At 55.0% G+C, this 23,291-nt stretch overlaps 2 protein-coding genes across 2 annotated transcripts; both read left to right on the top strand.

Annotated features, from left to right (window-relative positions):
* Nucleotides 1-6,409: 6,409 nt before the first annotated feature.
* Nucleotides 6,410-6,940, top strand: LOC129710010 (small proline-rich protein 2H-like). The gene has a single exon (XM_055656698.1). The coding sequence runs from the start codon at nucleotides 6,410-6,412 to the stop codon at nucleotides 6,938-6,940; it is 531 nt and encodes a 176-aa protein (XP_055512673.1).
* A 10,536-nt stretch (nucleotides 6,941-17,476) lies between these two features.
* Nucleotides 17,477-20,298, top strand: neurod2 (neuronal differentiation 2). Its single transcript, XM_055656748.1, is given in 3 exon segments — nucleotides 17,477-17,588; nucleotides 18,615-18,710; nucleotides 18,713-20,298. Coding segments are annotated over 2 exon segments (1,086 nt in total). The 5' UTR covers nucleotides 17,477-17,588; nucleotides 18,615-18,619; the 3' UTR covers nucleotides 19,708-20,298.
* The last annotated feature ends 2,993 nt before the right edge of the window (nucleotides 20,299-23,291 follow it).

Genomic DNA, 23,291 nt, shown 5'->3' with positions numbered 1-23,291 from the left:
CACTCGCAACAACAACCGGCTCCTCTCCCTGGGCTGTAGAACGGAGCGGTTCAGGAGATCCTTCACCCCTGCAGCCATTAGATTTTATAATTCGGGCCGCTAGGCTGTAGGGGGATGCATTTTTGCAATTTTTAATTTTTAATTGTTAATTATTGGTCTTTTTAAGTATTTATTGATCTCAGGTCGTGTCCACAGTGTATTCTATGTATTTTCTGTCTGCGTTCATTTTGAATCTGTGGGTTTGTTGAGTGGGGGCTTCTGGACATCTGAATTTCCCTGAGGGGATCAATAAAGTATTTATTATTATTATTATTATTATTATTATTATTACATACAAGCTTTACGTTATTAAATGCACAAACACCCACCGCAATATGTGTTACATTGAGGGTATCAGTGAGTCTGAAGAAGGGTCTCGACCCGAAACGTTACCCATTCCTTCTCTCCAGAGATGCTGCCTGTCCCGCTGAGTTACTCCAGCTTTTTGTGTTAACGTTGACTGTTTATCTGCACAGCCGCTCCCTGGTCTGCTGTGTGTTTCCAACACTTTATATTTACGTTGCTGGCGACGCCAATATGTTTAAACTCACATCTCATCGTGACAATCTCTGAGTTAATTTGTGGAGCGCTAATGATCTGCCTTGGTCCTTAACCTTGGCCTCTTCACACACACGTGACAAGCTCGTGTGCACCCGGGGATGTAGCCTGCACTTACACGCGACCATCAACGTGTCAGCATGCAGAGATGTGCTTGTGTGTTGGTGTGTAACTGTGTGTTGGTGTGTAACTGTGTGCCGTTGTATAACTGTGTGTTGGTGTGTAACAGTGTGTTGGTGTATAACTGTGTGTTGGTGTGTAACTGTGTGTTGGTGTGTAACTGTGTGTTGGTGTGTAACTGTGTGTTGGGTGTGTAACTGTGTGTTGGTGTGTAACTACGTTGATGTGCGTTAATGTGTATGTGTATGCTATGTGTGCGTTGATATGTGCGTGTCGGTGTGTATGTGTGTGTTGGTGTGTGTGCGAGTGTGCGTTGGTGTGTGTGCGTGTCGGTGTGTAAGCGTGCGTTGGTGTGTTTGAGTGTGTTGGTGTGCAAGCGTGCGTTGGTGTGTAAGTGTGCACTAGCGTGTGTGTTTGGTGTGTGAGTATGCTTTGGCGTGTAAGTGTGCATTGGCGTGTTTGTATGTTTGTATGTTTTGGTGGTACTGCGTGTTGATGTGTGTGTGTTGGTGTATGAGTGTGCGCTGGTGTGTGTGTTTTGGTGAGTAAGTGTGTGCTGGTGTGTGTTGGCATGTAAGTGTGCGCTGGTGTGTGTGTTGGTGTGTAAATGTGCGCCGGTGTGTGTGTGTTGGCGTGTGATTGTGGGCTGGTGTGTGTGTGTGTGTGGGCGTGTAGGTGTGGGCTGGTGTGTGTGTGTGTGTATGTAAGTGTGTGCTGGTGTGTGTGTGTTGGCGTGTAAGTGTGGGCTGGTGTGTGTGTGTTGGCGTGTAAGTGTGCGCCTGTGAGTGTGTGTTCGTGTGTGTGTGGGCTGGTGTGTGTGTTGGTGTGTGGTGCGTGTGCTGGGTATGTGTGTTGGTGTGTAAGTGGTGTGTGTGTGTTTGCGTGTGATTGTGCGCGTGTGTGTGTGTTGGTGTGTGTGTGTGTGTGTGTGTGTGGTGTGTGTGTGGTGTGTGTGTGTGTGTGTGTGTGTGTGTGTGTGTGTGTGTGTGTGGGCTGGTGTTTGTGTTGGTGTGTAAGTGTGTGCTGGTGTGTGTGGTGGTGTGTAAGTGTGTGCTGGTGTGGGTGTCAGCGTGTAAGTGTGTGCTGGTGTGTGTGTGTTGGTGTGTAAGTGTGTAAGTGTGTGCTGGTGTGGGTGATGATGTGTAAGTGTGTGCTGGTGTGGGTGTTGGTGTGTAAGTGTGCGCTGGTGTGTGTGTTGGTGTGTAAGTGTGTGCTGGTGTGGGTGTTGGTGTGTAGGTGTGTGCTGGTGTGGGTGTTAGTGTGTAAGTGTGTAAGCGTGTGGTGTGGGTGATGGTGTGTAAGTGTGTAAGCGTGTGCTGGCGGGTGGGTGTTGGTGTGTAAGTGTGTGCCGGTGTGGATATCAGCGTGTAAAGTGTGTGAGTGTGTGTGTGTGTGTGCTGGTGTGTGTGTGTGTGTGTAGGTGTGTGCTGGTGTGTGTGTTAGTGTGTAAGTGTGTAAGCGTGTGCTGTTGTGGGCGATGGTGTGTAAGTGTGTAAGTGTGTGCTGGTGTGTGTGTTGGTGTGTAAGTGTGTGCCGGTGTGGATATCAGCGTGTAAGTGTATGCTGGTGTGGGTGTTAAGTGTGTGCCGGTGTGTGTGTAAGTGGTGTAAGTGGTGTGTGTTAGTGTGCTGGTGTGTGTGTCAGCGTGTAAGTGTGTGCTGGTGTGGGTGTTGGTGTGTAAGTGTGTAAGTGTGTGCTGGTGTGGGTGTCGGTGGTGTGTAAGTGTGTGCTGGTGTGGGTGTTGTGTGGTGTGTAAGTGTGTGTGTGCCGGTGTGGTGTGTAAGTGTGTAAGTGTGTGCTGGTGTGGGTGTTGGTGTGTAAAGTGTGTGTGTGTGTGTCAGTGTGTAAGTGTGTGCTGGTGTGGGTGTTGGTGTGTAAGTGTGTAAGTGTGTGCTGGTGTGGGTGTTGGTGTGTAAGTGTGTGCCGGTGTGTGTGTGTGTCAGCGTGTAAGTGTATGCTGGTGTGGGTGTTGGTGTGTAAGTGTGTAAGTGTGTAAGTGTGTGCTGGTGTGTGTGTCAGCGTGTGTAAGTGTGTAAGTGTATGCTGGTGTGGGTGTTGGTGTGTAAGTGTGCAAGTGTGTGCTGGTGTGTGTGTCAGCGTGTGTCGGTGAACTTGCTCCAGCCGTGCTTGTTGTTAGCATCGTTGAATGCGCGCTGTAATTGGACAATTCTGCTGCACCGCCGCCACTGCCAGATGATTTATTGCTGGAAAATACCGCAGAACTAATTAGTATAGTAATTAATTAATACAAATTTGCATATTTGCATGTGCAATTAGTGCAGCCGCGTGATTACTCTGAAATGAGAAGTTTGCCTTGTCAGATGTTGGGATGAAGCGAAGTGGAAAGATTGGAGCAAATGAAGACGCGCGGGGAGTCGGCGGCAGCGCGGGGCTCCAACAGCACCGGCGCGGCGACACAGAGACCGCCAGCCCATGTCAATAATGTCCCGCGTTCAGTGGCCCGACAGGGCTAAACCCGGGTAAACATGGAACAGCAACTCACAAAAACAGCGGAGCGGAGAGAGGAAGGTTGAATGGAAATAAATAACAGCCCGGAAATAACACAGATACAACTATAATGGAGCGAGAATAGCGGGGATATTTGTACAGAATCCACTGCCTTTATTCTTCAAACAAGTGGGATGAAAGGGATGAATGAGAAATGTGAGATGAGAGAGCGGTCACAGCCTCGACTCCTTGATCCCAGATAGAATCTGTTCATCCAGATGAGCTTCGCATTCGGTCCATGACTCCACTGCGGGCTTTTCATGATGCCCTTCACTCCAGTCCGGACATTGTGTCTGGGTCATTGACTCCAGTCCGGTTCGTGTAAGGATTCCTGACTCCAGTCCGAGCTTTGTGCAAGGCATTTTTGACTCCAATGCCACCTCTGAACAGCGACTCCAGTTCGGGCTTTGTCTGTTGGTTCAAACGCAAAATATTGCAGATTAAACAGCATTTATGGGAAGTACAATAGTTAACGTTAAATAATGAAATATTATCAGAACAGAAAATAATAGAATTTTTCGAATGAAGAGGTATTTAGGCGACGGGAATCAGGACTTTGCGCGCTAGATTCTGACTCCAGTCCGGGAATTAGTGCGTTCGGGAGCTCCGGTCCGGGTTCTGTTTGCTGCGCGCTGCAGCACCATTGGATATGCCATCTGTTGTGTGCGGCGCGTTGCGGTGCGGAGCTGACTCGCTGCCAGCTCGCCTGGGACTCGCTGCCAGCTCGCCTGGGACTCGCTCTGGAACCCGTGCCAGTGCCAGTGCCAGTGACCCTGGGAACATACGGAATATGAGTGGGAACTGGCCATTGGGCCAGCCGAGCCTGCTCCACCGGTCATCAGGACCATGGGACCAAGTTGCTACAAAATGCTTGAGTCACTCGGCGACACAGGCAGCATCTCCGGAGAGAAGGAATGGGCGCCGTTTCGGGTCGAGACCCTTCTGCAGCTTCCAGAGATGCTGCCTGGCCCGCTGAGTTATCCCAGCATGCTGTGCCTATGTTCAGTTCCTTCCTACATAGGACGGTGGTAGTGATAGATTTACCTGTCATAGAGTCATTCATACATCACGGACACAGGCCCTTCGGCCCACCTCGTCCGTCGACCAAGATGCCATTATTTGTTCCCGATGTTGGGGAAGTCCAGGACAAGGGGTCACAGCTTAAGGATAAGGGGGAAATCCTTTAAAACCGAGATGAGGAGAACTTTTTTTCACACAGAGAGTGGTGAATCTCTGGAACTCTCTGCCACAGAGGGTAGTTGAGGCCAGTTCATTGGCTATATTTAAGAGGGAGTTAGATGTGGCCCTTGTGGCCAAGGGGATCAGAGGGTATGGAGAGAAGGCAGGTACAGGATACTGAGTTGGATGATCAGCCATGATCATATTGAATGGCGGTGCAGGCTCGAAGGGCCGAATGGCCTACTCCTGCACCTAATTTCTATCTTTCTATGTTTCTATGTTTACACTCGCCTACGTTTGGCCAACAGCCATCTGAACCTTCCCTATCCATGTACCTGACCAAATATGTTTTAAATGCTGATATAGTACCTGCCTCGACTACCACCTCTGGAAGCTCGCTCTATATGCCCGTCACCACTGCCCCCTACAGCAGAAATATATCTGAACATATTAAATAACTGAGTCCCTCACCCAGGCAACAAAACTCAAAGATGTGGCATCCTTTGGAGAAATATCATTCCTTCTCAGGCCCTTGTTCGACACCTTGTGTACAACACCGCGTTGCAGCCTGAATAGTGAGAGTTAATATTCTGCCCACATGGAACTCTGTCATAGAGCCACCACATTGCACATAAACAGAAACAGACACTCGATGCCAACCACGATGCCCATCTGTACCAATCCCACTCGCCTGCGCTAATTCCCTGGGCTCCACTCATTCAAGTACCTCTTAAATGTTGTCATGTCCTGCCTCCACCACCTCCTCTGGCAGCTCGTTCCAGATGCTAACCACCGAGCGTGAAACATTCACCCCTCAGATTCCCTTTCAGCCTCTCAGTTTAAACCGGTGCCGTGTAGATTTAGACACCACTGCGTTGGGAAACAGAAGATAGACACAAGAAGCTGGAGTAACTCAGCGGGTCAGACAGCATCTTGGGGGGGAGAGGAATAGGTGACGTTTCTGGTCGAGACCCTTAAACCAACATCTACAGTTCTTTTTGCAGTCTTTTTGCACTATTAATGTTTGTTTTTTACGCGCGTGTGTGTGTGTGTGTGTGTGTGTGTGTGTGTGTGTGTGTGTGTGTGTGTTGTGTGTTGTGTGTACGTGTGTGTGTGTGTGTGTGTGTGTGTGTGTGTGTGTGTGTGTGTGTGTGTGTGTGTGTGTGTGTGTGTGTGTGTGTGTGTGTGTGTGTGTGTGTGTGTAACTCAGCGGGACAGCAGCGTCTCTGAAGAGAAGGAATGGATGACGTTTCGGGTTTGACGAAGGGTCTCGACCCGAATCGCCACCCATTCCTTATCTCAGAGACGCTGCCTGTCCCGCTGAGTTACTCCAGTTTTTTGTGTCTATATATATGTATATATAGATCAGCCATGATTAAATGACAGAGTAGGCTTGATGGACCGAATGGCCTGATTCTGCTCCTATCACTGATGAACATGATAAGCAATACTAATGCGCTGGTTTAAGTTCCCAAATTTCCATTTGTTCGAGATAAACTCCATCTGCCATTCTCTTCCCCACTTCCCCGGTTGATGCAATAATAGACAAGACAGGAGGCCGAGAGGGGTCTTATAGAGGTGTATAAATCATGAGAGGAATAGATAGGGCGAATGCCTTAACGCTTTTACCCAAGCTAGGGGAATCAAGAACCAGAGCACAGAGGTTTAAGGTGAGAGCGGAAATATTTAATAGGAACCTGAAAGGCAACGTTTTAACATTGAGGATGGTGAGTAAACGTGAGCTGCCAAAGGAGGGACAGTAAATGAGGCAGGCACAATAACAACATTTCAAATACTTTGGGCCAAGTACATGGATAGGAAAGATTTAGAGGGATATGTGGCAAACGCGGGCAGGTGGGACTAATGTAGATGGGGTATCGTGGTCGAAATAGTCAAGTTAGGCTGAAGGGCCTGTTGTATCACTCTGTCACCAGTCTTTCATTGTGCACCGATTTTGCAACAGAAATCTCAAAGCGCAGTGCCTGATGTCAATGATTGGTATAAGATGATCAATACCAGACATGCTGCCAGTGCCCAGAGTCAGTGCCCAGAGTCAGTGCCCAGTGTCAGTGCCCAGTGTCAGTGCCCAGTGTCAGTGCCCAGTGTCAGTGCCCAGTGTCAGTGCCCAGTGTCAGTGCCCAGAGTCAATGCCCAGTGTCCAATGCCCAGAGTCAGTGCCCAGTGTCCAGTGTCAGTGCCCAGTGTCAGTGCCCAGTGTCAGTGCCCAGTGCCCAGTGAGTGTCAGTGCCCAGAGTGCCCAGAGTCAGTGTCCAGTGTCAGTGCCCAGTGTCAGTGCCCAGTGTCAGTGCCCAGTGTCCAATGCCCAGTGTCAGTGCCCAGTGTCAGTGCCCAGTGTCAGTGCCCAGTGTCAGTGCCCAGTGTCAGTGCCCAGAGTCAATGCCCCCAGTGTCCAATGCCCAGAGTCAGTGCCCAGTGTCAGAGTCAGTGCCCAGAGTCAGTGCCCAATGCTCAGTGCCCAGGGTCCAATGCCCAGAGTCAGTGCCCAGTGTCCAGTGCCCAGTGTCAGAGTCAGTGACCAGAGTCAGTGCCCAGTGTCCAGTGCCCAGTGTCCAGTGCCCAGTGTCCAATGCCCAGAGTCAGTGCCCAGTGCCCAGTGCCAATGCCCAGTGTCAGAGCCCGTTGCTGGAGGTAAATGCGTTGCCCGGTTAACGGTGAACAGTATTCAGTGTCAATGTTAGTACAAGCAGCTTTGCAGCGACCATCTGTAGCTAACATTAAAATACGGGACGTTAGAATTTTCAGTTAAAAGCTAAACCTCCCCGGCTTGCTTCCGTCAGAACCCCCACATGACCAGTGATTAATGCAGATCATATTATTGTTAATCTCTTCTGTTTCTGTCCCTTTAAGACTGTATTGAGATGTGAAAACCTGCAGACTGTGGGAATATCACTAAATATAATTCCAATCGGTCAGTTTACAGTCCTGCGCATCTCAGGCGAATCCACGTAGATTCAATGCGGAAGGTGAACTTTACACAACATTTGCAACACAGAAGCAGGTTGCCAGATGCATCTTCAGGTTGCCACGTGTGGGAATCGCGGCTCCTGACTGTAATCCTTTATTATCCACCAGAGGAGTAAACGGTGAATGTCCTTCCTGATCGCACAGAAGGATTGTGAAGAAACCAATTTCATTTCTGATGGCAGGTTTAAAGTCTATGTTGCGCCGTAATCCCAGGAAAATCTGATCTGTGCAAAGGGACTCAAACATAAACAGTTTAATCAATGCTCACTCCAGTAACCAGCTGGAACCATTCAATGCCATCTTTAATCAGATTGTGTGATTTAAACTTGGGACTTTAAAACACATTGCGTGCAGTGGAAGAGGCGCGGACACGCTGCGGGTCCCAGCGGGTCAGGCAGCATCTGTGGAGAACATGGATAGGTGACGTTTCACAGAGTGCTGGAGTAACTCGGCGGGTCAGGCAGCATCTGTGGAGAACATGGATAGGTGACGCTTCACAGAGTGCTGGAGTAACTCAGCGGGTCAGGCAGCATCTGTGGAGAACATGGATAGGTGACGTTTCACAGAGTGCTGGAGTAACTCAGCGGGTCAGGCAGCATCTGTGGAGAACATGGATAGGTGACGCTTCACAGAGTGCTGGAGTAACTCAGCGGGTCAGGCAGCATCTGTGGAGAACATGGATAGGTGACGTTTCACAGAGTGCTGGAGTAACTCAGCGGGTCAGGCAGCATCTGTGGAGAACATGGATAGGTGACGTTTCACATAGTGCTGGAGTAACTCAGCGGGTCAGGCAGCATCTGTGGAGAACATGGATAGGTGACGTTTCACAGAATGCTGGAGTAACTCAGCGGGTCAGGCAGCATCTGTGGAGAACATGGATAGGTGACGTTTCACAGAGTGCTGGAGTAACTCAGTGGATCAGGCAGCATGTGGACGAGACAAAACTATCAGCTCCCGGACCGCGTTACAGGAATCTGCTCACCAACGATCCAACTTCTGAAACATAGAAACATAGGAAATAGGTGCAGGAGTAGGCCATTCGGCCATTCGAGCCTGCACCGCCATTCGATATGATCATGGCTGATCATCCAACCCAGTATCCTGTACCTGCCTTCTCTCCATACCCCCTGATCCCTTTAGCCACAAGGGCCACATCTAACTCCCTCTTAAAAATAGCCAATGAACAGTGGCCTCAACTACCTTCTGTGGCAGAGAATTCCACAGATTCACCACTCTCTGTGTAAAAAATGATTTTCTCATCTCGGTCCGAAAATATTTCCCTCTTATCCTTAAACTGTGACCCCTAGTTCTGGACTTCCCCAACATCGGGAATAATCTTCCTGCATCTAGCCTGTCCAACCCCTTAGAAGGGTCCCGACCCGAAACGTCACCTATCCTTTATCTCCAGAGATGCTGCCTGGCCTACGTAGGTACTCCAGCACTTTGCGTCTATATTTGGTATAAACCAGCATCTGCAGTTACCGGATTCATCATTCCGGATATGTTTCTCGACACCAACATCCCAGAGCCTACCCGACACATCAATACCCAAGAAGACCAACGCGCTCAAACCAGTGTCCAAACAACCCTCCTTGAAACCCCCAACACACCAGACTAACACAACACCATTGTAACTACACACCAGCCTAACTTCAGTGATCCTACACTAACACACCGACACATAGCGTAACACGTGTACAGCAGCAAGCCAAGCCCAATGTCAACTCTGCAATGCTAACACTCCAACATATTCACCACAATACATCTATATAAACACTTTAAAACCAACACCTACACTCACAGATGCACAGAGTCTCTTCCCCAGAGCAGGGGAATCGAGAGCCATTGGACATCGGTTCAAGGTGACGGGGAAATATTTAATAGGAATCCGAGGGGGTAACTGAGTTGTCGAGGAAACGCATATGGGGGGGGGGCAGGGGGGGGGGGGGGGGGCAGGGAGGTGGGGGGGGGTAGGGGGGGGGGGGGGGGGGGGGGGAGGGGGGACAGGGGGGGGAGGGGCAGGGGGCGGGGGGGGACCTAAAGTTGCACAGTCTTACAGAAATAGAAGTCGAGGGATGTAATGATTTAAAGTCAGATATATTTCTTAAAGTCAAAGCTGACACCGAGGTTGTGAACAGTTTCGTTCAGTTGCCAGGGCGAAGAATGTTTGCTAAGGAACGGAGTTGATAGTTGCTAAGGAACGGAGTGTGTGTCGGCGACCAAAGTTGGTGGCTTCGCCAGCCAAATCTTCACAGAGATTTGTGCCGGTGGTGGTGCCGGTGATGCCGGGTGCCGGTGGTGCCGGTGGTGCCGAGTGTCGGTGCTGTGTGGACAGAGCGGGGAGGCCGAGAGGGGCAATGGCGAGCGCGGAGCATCATCAGAGTTTCCGTGTGTCGTTGCCTAGCGACGCCGTATCTGGCGATGTGGACACGGGGAGGAGGTTCTGGGGTCAACCACGACAAATGCTCACGCCAAGGTGAGCAACCGCACTTGTCAGAGTCAGATAGGAATATCGCTGGTGATCGAAAAGTGAATAGAGTGGATGTGCAGAGGATGTTTCCAATAGTGGGAGAGTCTAGGATCAGAGGCCACAGCTTCGGCATAAAAGGACGTTTCTTTAGGAAGATGGGGATGAATTTATTTAGTCAGAGGGTGGTGAATCTGTGGAACTCATTGCCACAAAGGCTGTGGAGGCCAAGTCAATGGATATATTTAAGGCAGAGGATAGATAGATTCTTGATTAGTGCGGGTGTCAGAGGATATGGGGAGAAGGCAGGAGAATGGAGTTAGAAGGGAGAGATAGATCAGCCATGATTGCGTGACGGAGTGGACTTGATGGGCTGAATGGCCTAATTCTGTTCCTATGATTTTAGTGAGACGAATCCGGCGTTCTAACGGGACGGGATTTAACGGGGTGACAACAGCAGGCTCGGGAGGGAGTTTCACACATAAACAGTGCAGGAGGGGCTTTGGTGGATCTAGAGACCAGGGTGAGTACCGCGGGGTTGAAGGACAAGGCGAGTAGAAGCATTGACAATGGTCTGGGTGGGACATCGACCCCGTGGGGAGGTCAGTGGAGATGTTTGAGAGAAGAGAGGGCGAGAGGGTGTAGATGGGGGAATTGGGAGCGGGGGATAGAGTCTTTGCAGGAAGCACGGTGGGAAGAAGTGTAGTCGAGATAGTTCAAGGAGTTAGTGGGTTTGGAACAGGCGTCAGTCAATAGTCTATTTCTTGTGATGGAAACTGTGAGATCAAGAGAGGGGAAGGGATGGCGGAGATGGTCAAAGTAAATTAGAGTGCAGGTGAAGCTGATGAAGTCCACGAGTTGTGCATGGGTGCAGGAGGTACATCGTGTGGGCGGGTCATCAGCTGCAGGGAACTCATCTCCAGTCGAGAGAAAGCGCTCCATAGCTGGAGCTGCAGTGAGAGCGACGGTTAGCTCGCACCCAACTCCAAGGCGGCTCCTCAGCCCCGAGATGCCAAGGCCAAGCCCAAGGCTGTCGTTGGGAGAAGGCCGCGCATCCTGGAGTCCGCTCCAGGGTGAAGGGATCGGGGTATTACACCCATGGGACTGGAAAATAAGTTTAAAACATAACTTAGAATGGATATGAAGAGGAATTTCTTTAGTCAGAGGGTGGTGAATCTGTGGAATTCATTGCCATGGACGGCGGTGAAGAATGGGGGGGGGGGGGGGGGGGGGGGGGGGGGGGGGTGGGGAGAGAGGGTTTCCACAAACATAAATCACCCGGCCAGGTCTCGGTCCCAATAAAATGACCGGTTTATTCCCTCCTCGATTCGGACAATCCACACACTGTTTCACAAAACCCTCTCGAACACACACCTCATGAATTCTACCCGTTTAAGCATTTTGCACTAAGTCCCTGTCAATGTGGTGAACATTAAAATTAAAACCATCCCCGAACAGCTATTACACCTCCCCACAATCCACTGCCATATCTGCGCTTATGTTCGCTGCTGGATAGCAAAGCCTCCAGTACAATTCTGTATAGTACACGTGTATAGTACGTGTAATATTGTATAGTATATATATACTTGTGTAGTAGAGGTATAATATTGTATAGTATATATATACTTGTATGATACAAGTATAATATTGTATAGTACGTATATACTTGTGTAGTACAGGTATAATATTGCAGAGCACGTATATACATACAGTACAAGTATAATGCTGTAATATCTGCAGTACAGTCCTGTCAGAGCGAGTTCTAACCCGGTTGCCTCTGAGGGCCGAAGGGGCCAAGGGACGTCATTGGCACCAGAATTAAGAGGAACCCGATGTATTTTATACATCCCAAACAGGAAGGTAACTCGGAATTAGGCGGAACCAAAGATACTAGAACCACTCGAGGATAAACGGTTAGATCAGAGGACATCAGCCAGGTTGTAAACGGGAACATTGCAGTTGCATCGACGGTGGAGAATGAGAGTGTGATCAATGTGAGTGAGACTAATCTACCCGGATAGTGTGAGATCCACAAGCTGATGTTGGGATCCACAACAGCATGAAGGCGGATAAATCCCCGCCCGCGGCCCCGGTTATTGAGAAGCAGCCGAGCAGATCACCGGAGTAGATCGTTGTAGATCGAGTGGATCGAGGAGACAATCTCGGCCTTTTTGTTTAAAAATGATAATAGCGAGAATCCACCAAATTGTAGGTCGATGGGATCGTATATCAGCGGGAAGGAAACTATTGGAGAGAATTCGTAGGGATAGGATTCATTCACATTTAATGTTTCATGATGTCCCGCTCATGGCTGAAGGCTCTGACTCTGCATTGTCCCACATTGCTCACCATATGGTATCTCGTTTAGCGGCCCCTGGCTTTGTAAGTTTCACGTTTCTCCCTGACACTTCAACGTTCCTGTCCAGCCGACTCCAGTTCTGTGCGCCGACCTCTCCCGCACTACCCCCCCCCCCCTCCCCCCCCCCCCCCCCGCTCCCTGTCCCGCCCCCCCCCCCCCTCCCTGCCCACCCCCCCCCCCCCCCCCCCCGCTCCCTGTCCACCCCCCCCCCCCCTCCCCCCCCCGGCCCCTGTCCACGGGAGCCGCTCCCACATCCGCCCCATCTCTCCCCAACCCCCCGCTGTACGGGTGCGGACACAATCCGGCTGTCTGCGGCAATACAGTGAGACAGGTCGCTGTTGCTTCACTGGGCGACTGGAGCCGCTCATGCGGCGGGGACGGATAGTCTGAGCCTGTAATCCGGATTATCCTGATCTCTGGATAATCGGCCCGCGCTCGCCCCTCGTCTCAACCTCCTGAAAACCCCGCAGCGCCGGCCGCGTTCCCGGTGACACGGCCTCTAAACGGTAGAGATGTCGCGGCGTGGGGGGTTAGTTGGGGGGTAGTTGTGGGGGGGGGGGTTAGTTGGGAGGTGGGGGGGGGGTGGGGGGTGTGTTGTGTGGGGGGGGGTGGAGGAGGGGGGGGTGTGGGGGTGTGGTTGGTGGGGGGGGGTAGTTGGAGGGGGGGGGGGGGGTTGTGGGGGTGTGGTTGTGGGGGGGGGGTTGTGGGGGGGGGGGGGGGGGGGGTGGGGGGGGGGGTGGAGGTGGGGTGGGGGGGGGGGTAGGGGTGGGGGGGGGGGTTTAGTTGGGGGAGGTGGAGGGGGGGGTTAGTGGGGGGAGTTTGTGTGTTGGTTGGTGTGGGAGGGGGGTGGGATGTGGTTGTGGGGGGGGGAATCTGGAGGAGGGGGAGGGGGAATTTGAATCATCTAGTCACAACATGTACATTGTATATGATGCTGTAAACTGATAGGTTATACAGCAGGGAAATAGGCCCTTCGGCCAACTTCTCCATGCTGACCAATCTTCCTGAGCCAGTCGCATTGTCTCATTCTGCCCAAGGACCTGTCCAAATAAACATTAAACGTTGGCCTTGAACTTCACCAACTACTTCCCCTGGAAATATGAAAATGCTGTAGAATCACAACATTAATGGTCCACACGGACAAAGGCCCTTCGGCCCACCCTGTCGCGCCAGCATCAAACACCCGGCCACAGTATTGACATTATGGATACAAGGAACTGCAGAATCTCTTTAATTTAAAATCACCCTTTGTCTCTTTCCCAGTTCGGAGACGAAACATTAATTCTGTTTTTCTGCTTATTTTGTTTCAAATTTCCACAGTTTGCTGCCATTCTCACTCACATTCTGTATGGTTTCGCCATCCGCCATGTGTTCATAAGTCATAGGAACAGAATGAGGCCCTTCTGCCCATCGAGTCACTCTATTATTCAATCATGGCTGATTTATCTTTCCCTCTCAACCCCATTCACCTGCCTTCTCTCCGTTACATTTCACCTCCGAACTAATCCCGAACGTCAACCTCCGCCTTTACAATATTCACTGACTTGGCCTCCACAGCCTCCCACGGATTCACCACCCTCTGAATAAAGTAATTCTTCATCATCTCCTATGTAAAGGTACGTCGTTCTACGGAATGTGGCAGCGCCTGAGATTCTATGTCGCTGTCAATGTTTGTAACTGGCTCGGGATTCCCGCTCTCCGGTTTCACATCCGAACCTTCAGACAAGACAGATATCTCTGCCCCATGGCCGTGGTCTCACACAATCTCAGATACCCCCCTGATCCATCCCTTCCACCGCCTTCGCTGCAGCTTATATCCATATTTTCCCCAGTTCGGGCCGACAACGTTAACTCCGCTTCTCTGTTTGTAATGTTCACCATCTCCAGCTTAGTTTTAATTCCCCATCACATGTTCCTCATCATTCGCCCCTCTCCATTCCCCTGACATCCACGGAGAAGCGGAGGGGTGGGGAGGGGTGGGGTGGGGATTATTGCAACAGCCCGCACGTGTGGGGTGTGGGAGGAAACCGGAGCACCTGGGGCAAACCCACGCTGTTACAGGTAGAGCGTGCTAACTCCACACAGACAGTGCGGATCGAACCCGCGTCACTCGAGCTGAATGGGTGAGATTGTATGAGGGCAGGAGGGTTTTTTGCACCGGTATTGTGGTTATTAGTTTATTTCAATGCTCCTTATGTGTATATTTATCTGTATATGTTTACGGGCCTATTATATGGCCATAAGCAAGTAAGAATTTCATGGTAGGAATTTCATACGACAATTAAACATTCTTGATTCTTGAGATGTTGCTGTTATCGGGGCTCAAGCCGCAGACATGGGGGGGGGGGGGGGGGGGGGGGGGGGGGGGGGGGGGGGGGGGGGGGGGTTGGGGGGGGGGGGGGGGGGGGGCGGGGGGGGGGGGGGGGGGGGGGGTTCAGCAGCGGGGTTTGAGACTGAAGTGGTGGAGTGAGAGGGGCAGATGCGAGGGTTCCCCACGTCGATGGGTCTTGGTGAAAGGGCGGGCAAATGCAGGTGTAGGTTGGCCGGCGATGACCGAGGGACATTGTGTGTGGGGATTAGACACACGGGATCCGCCATTGCCTGAAGCAACTCTCCTCTATCTAGACTGGTTAGCGCGCAACAAAAGCTGTTCACCCTACCTCGGTCCACGTGACAATAAACTACACTGAACTGAACCGTTAGAAAGGTGTCGGCTCATTCCCCCGCGGAGCTGCTGGTTGTCAGACTCCACACGATGAGACGGTGAGACGAGTCCGGTCTAAGGTGCCGGTACATTATCAACGGCACCGCGGTTAGAGGAGAACAGAGCCAGAGCCTGCGGGTAAATACAATGATTATCTACAAATAAACCTTATGTGTTTCATTAACGGACAATATAAATACTGCATGTGGTTCCAAACGGGGGTGAAGCGTCACTAGTGGCGCGTTCATTCACATGTTAATGTCAGGTGTGTAAAATATACACAGGAATTGCATCGTGTAAATGTCACGAGTCCGTGTGCAAGCCGCGCACCACCGGGCAGGTAACGCCAGGTACATCGAGTGCGTGACACCAGTTCACGGCTGAACTCCTGAACAAGAGACATTATAACTACAGTCAGTCCACGGGTAGCTGGTTATTTTGGGTAGGACGCGGAGCTTGTAACACCACAGGAATTAAATTCATGGGTGTGTGGGGGGGGGGGGGGTAGGTGGTGGTGGGTGGGGGGGGGACGGTAGGTGGGTGGGGTGGGGGGGGGGGACGGTATGTGTGGGGGGGGCGGTAGGTGTGTGTGGGGGGGGGGGGGGTAGGTGGGGGGGGGGGGGGGTTGTGTGTTGGGGGGGGTGTGTGGTGGGGGGGGGTATGTGGGTGGGGGGGGGGTAGGTGTGTGGGGGGGGGGTGGGGACGGTAGGTTGGGGGGGGGGGGGCAGTATGTGTGTGTTGGGGGGGGGGGGGGAGGTGTGTGTGGGGGGGGGGGGGTAGTGTGTGTGTGTGTGGGGGGGGGGGGGGTGGTGTTGGTGGGGGGGGGGGGGGGGGGTGGGGGGGGGCAGCGGGTGTGTGTGTGTGGGGGTGGGGGGAGGTGTGACGAGGGGGTGACGGGTAAGACTGACAACGTCCTGCGCCCGGATCCGTGAGGATAAACAGCCTTAAATTCCACAGAGGAGCAGACACAACCACAAGCCACATACTCTGGACAAGTGCAGGGGGAATAAATGTCTCAATGCCGATCTCACCATGAACAGTCTGCATCGGGAATAAAGCAGTACAGTGCAAGGTGCCCTCCCTGTGTGTGTGTGTGTGTGTGTGTGTGTGTGTGTGTGTGTGTGTGTGTGTGTGTGTGTGTGTGTGTTAGTGTGTGTGTGTGTGTGTGTGTGTGTGTGTGTGTGTGTGTGGGTGTGTGTGTGTGTGTGTGTGTGTGTGTGTGTGTGTGTGTGTGTGTGTGTGTGTGTGTGTGTGTGTGGTGTGTGTGTGTGTGTGTGTGTGTGTGTGTGATTGTGTGTGTGTGAGTGTGTGTGTGTGTGTATGTGTGTATGTGTGTGAGTGGTGTGTGTGTCTGTATTTGTATTTGTGAGTGTCTGTGTGTGTGTGTCTGTCTGTGAGTGTGTATGTGTGTGTATGTGGTGTGTTGTGAGTGTGTGTGTGTATAGTTGGGGTGTGTTTGTGGGGTGTGTATGGGTGTGTGTGTCAGTGTGTGTGTGTGTGTGTGTGTGTTAGTGAGTGTGTGTGTGTGTGTGTTGTGTGTGTGTGTGTGTGTGTGTGTGTGTATGGGTGTGTGTGTGTGTGTGTGTGTGTGTGTGTGTGTGTGTGTGTGTGTGTGTGTGTGTGTGTGTGTGATGTGTGTGTGTGTGTGTGTGGTGGTACGATTGTGTGTGTGTCAGTGTGTGTGTATCAGTGTGTGTGTTTGTGAGTGTGTGTGTGTTAGTGTGTGTTAGTGAGGGTACGTGTGTGGGTGAAAGAGAGAGAGACCCAGCCGCTGGCTGTGGGCAACACACTGCGAACCGGTGACTGTGGGGAACGAGTGTGGGGGCAGGGAGAAGGGGGGGGAGCGAGGGGGGAGGGGGAGAAGGGGGGGGCGGGGTGTGTGGGGGGCAGGAGAAGGGGGGGGGGGGGTCGAGTGTGGGGGCAGGAGAAGGGGGAGGGGGGATGCGCCGGACACACGGTAACCGGTGACTGAAACACGACGTGAACGGGCAAGTGTAACTTGTGTAAAATTAATTGTGAGGAGCGGAGCAAGGGCTGGTCTCCGGGACGCATCTAGCATCACCCTGGGCTGCACGGGGCGGCTTGGCCGCTGTTATTGCGCTGGGAGAGTTTGTGCGGTTTGGACTTTGGCCAAATCTGAGACTGGTGCATAAAGATCAAACTCACCGGATTACAGCGCGGGCGAGTGGTCACGGTTCCGGTCGGTGTGTATCGAGATGGACGGAGCGATCCGCAGTGGCGAAGGTCAACTAACGGACAGCGAGGTGACGGCGGGGAGCGGAGCCGGACCGGACCGTGCCAGTGCGGGGCGGGGAGCGTGGAGCGGGGAGCGGGGAGCGGGGGCGCGGTCGGTGCAGGGCTGGTTGGAGCCGCAGACGCGGGGCTGCGACAGATGGCCGGTGCGCTCCCCCGGGACGCCGGTCGCTCCGAATGCAAGCGCATGTCAATCAATGCGTCTCATGTGATGTTCGCTGCCAATGGCGTGCTGGCATATGGCCTGGCACTCAAGCTGCTAGTGCAGTTTGGCGAAGCTGCCACTCTCCGCTGTCGATAGGTTGGCGATGAGCGGATTTGCCAGACGCTCAGGACCTTAACGAACCAGCTAATCCCAGAAGGTGCCGACGGAACAATGAGCTGAGGCCCGGCCGCCTAGCCCCCTCTCCCCTCAGGTAAGTCCGGAGAGAACGCGCCGCCTTCCTGCCCGCTATCGGGCGGCAAAGGGGCATCGAACCCGAACCCGAACCCGTCAAAACCGCGTCCGGTGACACCGATTATTCCGGGATTCATGTGTTTATAAAGCGGCGCGGTCGGGGGCGAACAGGGAACGGGAACGGTTCTAGATAAAGATTTAGGCAGCAGCCGCTCTGCACCGTTTACTGTTTAATTACAGAAAGAACCTAAATAATTGGGGGGGGAAATCGTTGCAAGTTTCTCCGGATCGAAGTTGAACAAATAACCGGGAGCGGGCGGCGATTTTTCCCGGAGCCGCCGCCGCCGCCGCTCATGTTTCTCGTTCCTGCAATTATTTACCGTTTGATGCAGAAATTACATAAATGTCCGATACGACAAAGTGCAGCTAATGCCCTTAGACTCGGGCAGCCAGCGAGGAGATCGAACCGATCGATTCATTCCGATCAATCGTTAAGAGGGTGTGTGTGTGTGTGTGTGTGTGTGTGTGTGTGTGGGGGGGGAGGGCGGGGGGGGGGGGGGGGGGGTGAGGGGGGGGGGGGGGGAGGAGGTGAGGGGGGGGGGGGGGATGGTGTGCGCGAGAAATCCGCAGAATTCCCGGGTGTGCTCCGCAGTTCCGCTCCAGTCGGGCGAGGGGGGGAGGAGGAGGGAAGGGGAATTCGACCCGATTCCCGGGACGGAGGCAGTGGAGTGGAGCGCGACCGGTTTACCTGCAGCGGCGCGACAACGGTGAGGCGGGGCAAGAGGCGCACCTTGTTGGAGCGGGGGGGGGGGGGGGGGGGGGGGGGGGGGGGTCGGGAGTTACGGGGGGGGGGGGCCGGGGGGGCCGGAGGCCGGGCCGGGGCCGGGGCCGTTGGCGGGGGTATACCGGGGCCGGGGCCGGGGGGCCGGGGCCGGGGCCGGGCCGGGGGCCGGGCCGCCGGGCCGGGCCGGGTGTGTGGGGCGCCCGCGTTGCGCGGGTTCACCTCTGGCCACCTTTACCAAAGTGTCGCGGTTGTCCGTTGCAGGGACCATGTTGACCAGACTGTTCAACGACTCGCCGCTGATTCCCGGCCTCCAGAAGTTCGCTAGTTGGGCGGCCGAGAGTGACAGCGATGAGGAGCGGAGAGCCGAGCCGAAGGCGAGGGTGACCCACGGGAGGCCCGGGAGAACCAGGGCGACGACGGACTGAGCCCCACCCCAGAGCAAGAGGAAGGTGAGACGGCGATGGAGGAGGAAGAGGAAGATGATGAGGAAGAGGAAGAGGAGGCGGAAGAGGAAGAGGAAGATGGCGGCAGGCCGCGGAAACGGGGCCCGAAGCGAAGGAAGATGACGAAAGCGCGGGTGGAGCGTTTCAAACAGCGGCGACAGAAAGCCAACACCCGCGAGCGGAACCGAATGCACGACTTGAACTCAGCGCTGGACAATCTCCGCAAAGTGGTTCCCTGCTACTCCAAGACGCAGAAACTTTCCAAGATAGAGACACTGCGGTTGGCCAAGAACTACATCTGGGCGCTGTCGGAGATCCTTCGCTCGGGGAAGCGCCCAGACCTGCTGAGCTACGTACAGACTCTGTGCAAGGGGCTTTCACAACCCACTACAAACCTGGTCGCCGGCTGCCTTCAGCTCAACTCCCGGAACTTCATCAGCGAACCCCCGCCGGACTCCGGCCGGCTCCACGCCGCCAACCCCTCCTTCCCGCTACACCCCTACACCTACCCTTGTGCCAGGCTACCCAGCCCACAGTGCCAGCCCGCGGGCATGCCGGCCGCTCACCCGCTGCGCTCGCACCCCTACTGCGGCCCATTCGAGCACCTGTGCGGCAACGTGTCTCCCGACTGCGCCGGCTCCGAGATGGACAGGCCGCTCAGCCCATCGCTGTGCGCCGACGGCGGCTACCCCATGAAGCCGGACTCGTCGCCAGACCACGACAAGGGCTACCATTACACCATGCACTACTCGGCGCTGCCCGGTGCCCGCGGACCGCCACCTGGCCTTCTCTTCAGCAGCACCGCGCTGCGCTCCGCCCTGCACTCCGAGACCCTGGCTCCCTACGATGCGCTGCTGCAGAGCGAACGGCCGCCAGCCTACGAGGAAATGAACACTTTCTACCACAACTAAAGGGGTGAAGCCGGAGCGGGGCCGCCGGGGCCACTGCTGCTTCGCAAAGGGGCGCGAGAGAAGCGTGTTCAATGCTCCCGAGGGTAGGGATCGCTGCCGGCGCCCTTGTGTGTATCAGTGTGTGTGGACCTGGCCGTCAGATCTGGCCGCGCCGCTCCTCCCCGCGTCATCTCCCGGTAAAGCAATAACGGAAATCTATGCAAGTGGAAATATAACATGATTCTGTCGGCCAGGACTCACTCCGAGCAGGGCCGAACGGCCGCATTCTGTCCCATGCGAACTCGCACAGATCCCAGTTTCAATCTTCTGCTGGCGGCGACTCAAACAGAAACACATTCTATTATTTTTCCAGGAACCTTCTGAGACATTTTCTACCCGTGAAGGACCAATTTTGTTACAGATTTTTTTGTAAGATGCGTGTTGAAAATTCTCTCCTTGTGCACAAGAGAATATTTTAAAATTCTGGCCCGTTCTCTCCGGTGATATAAATGTGGGGCATATTCTCACCTTCACACGGAATCCGCGCTCTCGCTCCAAAAGCTGCGGTTTCCGCGCGTTCCCGGGTTCCGTTCCTGCTTCGCCCTCGCTGTTGGCGACGAAAAACAGTCAGCGCACCCTCCCCCCCCCCCCCCCCCCCCCCCCCCCCCCCCCCCCCCCTCACCCACACCCCACCCCGGAGTCTAAGCGGGCACACTGCAGACCCCCCCCCACACCTGAGACCCCCTCCCTCCCTCCCGCCCGCCCGCCCACATTTCATCAGTGGGCCGAGCTGAGCCGGGCCCACCCGGACTGAGCCCCCCCCCCCCGTCTGACATCTCACCGGCGGCGGGTCCTCGGCCCATGGGGCGGGCAGTACCGGATTGACCGGGACTCTATCCCGTGTGGGAGATGGCGCGGTGTCTGTGGCGATATAAATCCGGGCAGATTCTCAGCCAAGGCCCTGGGCCGGACCTGTGGACCCGCTCCTTGGGACGGAGGCAGTTCCCTGGGGTAAATGGGGGCGGGGGGGGCGGGGGGCCCGGGGGACAACTACATTCCATGCCGGTCCGAGTGGGAGTCTACATTCCATGGCGGTCCGAGTGAAGGGGGCGAGTCTGGGGCAGGGGCTGGGAGTGAAGGGGGAGCAGTCTAGTGAAAGAGAAGGGGGTGGGTCAGTCTGGGGGGGGGGTGAGGGGTGGGGATTAGTGGGGGGGAGGCGGGTGGTGAGGCTTGAGAATACATCTGTTTGGCCAGACTGTTTGGAGACAGGTCTGGGCCCGTTCTGCAGCATCTGCTCCTTCCCCGAGAATGTTGCGGGCATGTGGGAGGGGGGGGGGGGGGGGGTGGGGGGGGGGGGGGGTGTGGGGGGGGGGGGGGGGGGGGGGGGGGGGGGGGGGGGGGGGGGGGGGGGGGGGGGGGGGGGGGGGGGGGTGGGGGGGGGGGGGTGGGGGGGGGGGGGGGGGGGGGGGGGGGGGGGGGGGGGGGGGGGGGGATGGGGGGGGGGGGGGGGGTGGGGGGGGAGGTCCCGGGGCGCCACGACACTCTGCTTGTCCAAACCCACCGGCCGCGCCGACAGGTTGTTGACGCCTCTGGAAATGTGAGATTTAATTCAGCAAAACTTCTGCTGAGATTTAAAATGTTACCAAGTCCAAACGAGCGGCGCATCGATGCAGCCGAGTCTGTCCCGTGGCTCCGGCCCCACCGTTCCCCACCCATGTCCTCAATGAATCGGCGGTGGCTTCACGGCTGCCGGTGTGAGCCGAGCTGTACCGGGCCGTGCCCGGTGTCCCCGCGGCCCGACCGCGCTCACAGCCCAACACTGCCGTTTGATGTTTACAAAATGTACTTGTTGGAGATGACTGCGGAGCGACTTAGCGGCTCCGAACAGCAGCGGCCCCGGCCCCGGCCCCGGCCCCGAGAGCGAACGAGGCGTCTGGAAACCGGGGCAATATTTAGTAGCAAATTCCCAGCCCGAATCCTGTAACAGTCCATCGCGGTGGGATTACCGGATGTCGTTATATTGAGACACCGACCGCTTCCTCCAGTAGACACTGTCTCGGGTTAAAATGCGATCGAATATTGAGAGGTGACTGGGTTTGAATCGGCAGAAAGTGAAGGGAACGGTTTGTCACCGAATGCTCCTCAACAAGTCCCGGGTCCGGAGCGGCCAGAGCGCCCGAGGTCAGCGCGGAGTGGCCCGGCTCGGCTCGGCCCGGCCCGGCACGGCACGGCCTCAAGATTGGCCTGATTGGTTGGAGCGGGGCACCGTGGCCGCACTGTCCGCTCGGTGAGACCAGGCATTATCGCCAGGTTGATGCCCGGACTGTATATAGTATTTAATGTGTATGAATATTACGGAATTATGCACTTAAATATGTTTACAGCTGAACTTTGCACAGAGTATGTAGTTGGATTGTTTTGTGTTCTGCATGGTTGTAACAATGTGTGCACCTATCATCGTCCGGGACTGCCCCGGGTAACGGCGGCGCTGCCCGGACCGGTCCGGTTAGGACTAGGAAGAAAACTTTACACCAGGAGGGGTCTGACCCGGGGGGGGGGGGCGCTCATCGCAGCGGGAAGCGGACTGTTGATGATGGAGTTCCCTCTGGGCGTCCCCCCCCCCCCACTGGTCGCCCCCCCCCCCCCCCCCCCCCCCCCCCCCCCCCACTGGGCCCCCCCCCCCCATGGTCGCCTCGGCCCCCCCCCCACTGGTCCCCCCCCCCCCCCCCCACTGGGCGCCCCCCCCCCCCCGCCCCCCCCCCCCCCCCCCCCCCCCCCCCCCCCACTCCCCCCCCCCCCCCCCGCCCCCCCCGCCCCCCTCCCCCCCCCCCCCCCCCACTCGCCCACCCCACTGTTCCGCCCCCCCCCTCTGGTCGCCCCCCCCCACTGGGCCCTTCCCCCGCCCCCCCCCCCCCCCCCCCCCATCCCGCCTCTCGGCCTCCTACAGACTGGACGCAGAGAGATTCACTCTCGGGTGTCCGAGTCCCCCACCCCCTCTCCCCGCAGTTCGGACATTGTGCTCCGGACCGTTCCCTGGGCCCAGGGACAGACGGGGCGGGGGCATGTTGTAAATTGCTGTTTGATGGTTAGATCCCTCTGACTCTCATCGTTTGGTGTAACTGCACCTAACACGGAGCTGTGAGTTTTATTTTGTAACAGGTCGGGTTGATATTTAAATGCCCTGTGCTTCCTTGCCTTAAATCTAAAATGTAAAGTTGGAAAGTTTGCGTCGTGTGTTGTTCGCCATGTTCCCGGGTCTGAGATCATTTGCCACGGACTCTGGAGATCAGAGTCGATCACTGTGCTTCCTATTGGTAAATAAAATCTGGAGTCAATCTCTGTCTGATTGCCCTTGTTCCTTCTTTATCCCCGGGTTAACGGCGACTCGGACCGGCTGCAAATTCGGCCACTGACCCCCCCCCCCCCCCCCTCCCCCCCTCCTCCTCTCCGCCCCCACCCCCCACCACCCCTCCACTCCCGCCCCCCTGTAACTGTTTAAATTCTGCTTATGTTTACCAGAACATTCTAGAATAATAATCGAGTTACAACAAGGAGAATAACTAGCAAAGCAAACAGGCGGGTTATTTCGAGTCGGCAACAGGAGA

Source organism: Leucoraja erinacea, chromosome 27, assembly GCF_028641065.1.
Source record: "Leucoraja erinacea ecotype New England chromosome 27, Leri_hhj_1, whole genome shotgun sequence".
NCBI classification, from domain to species: Eukaryota; Metazoa; Chordata; class Chondrichthyes; order Rajiformes; family Rajidae; genus Leucoraja; species Leucoraja erinaceus.
This window is presented reverse-complemented; position numbering and strand designations above follow the sequence as displayed.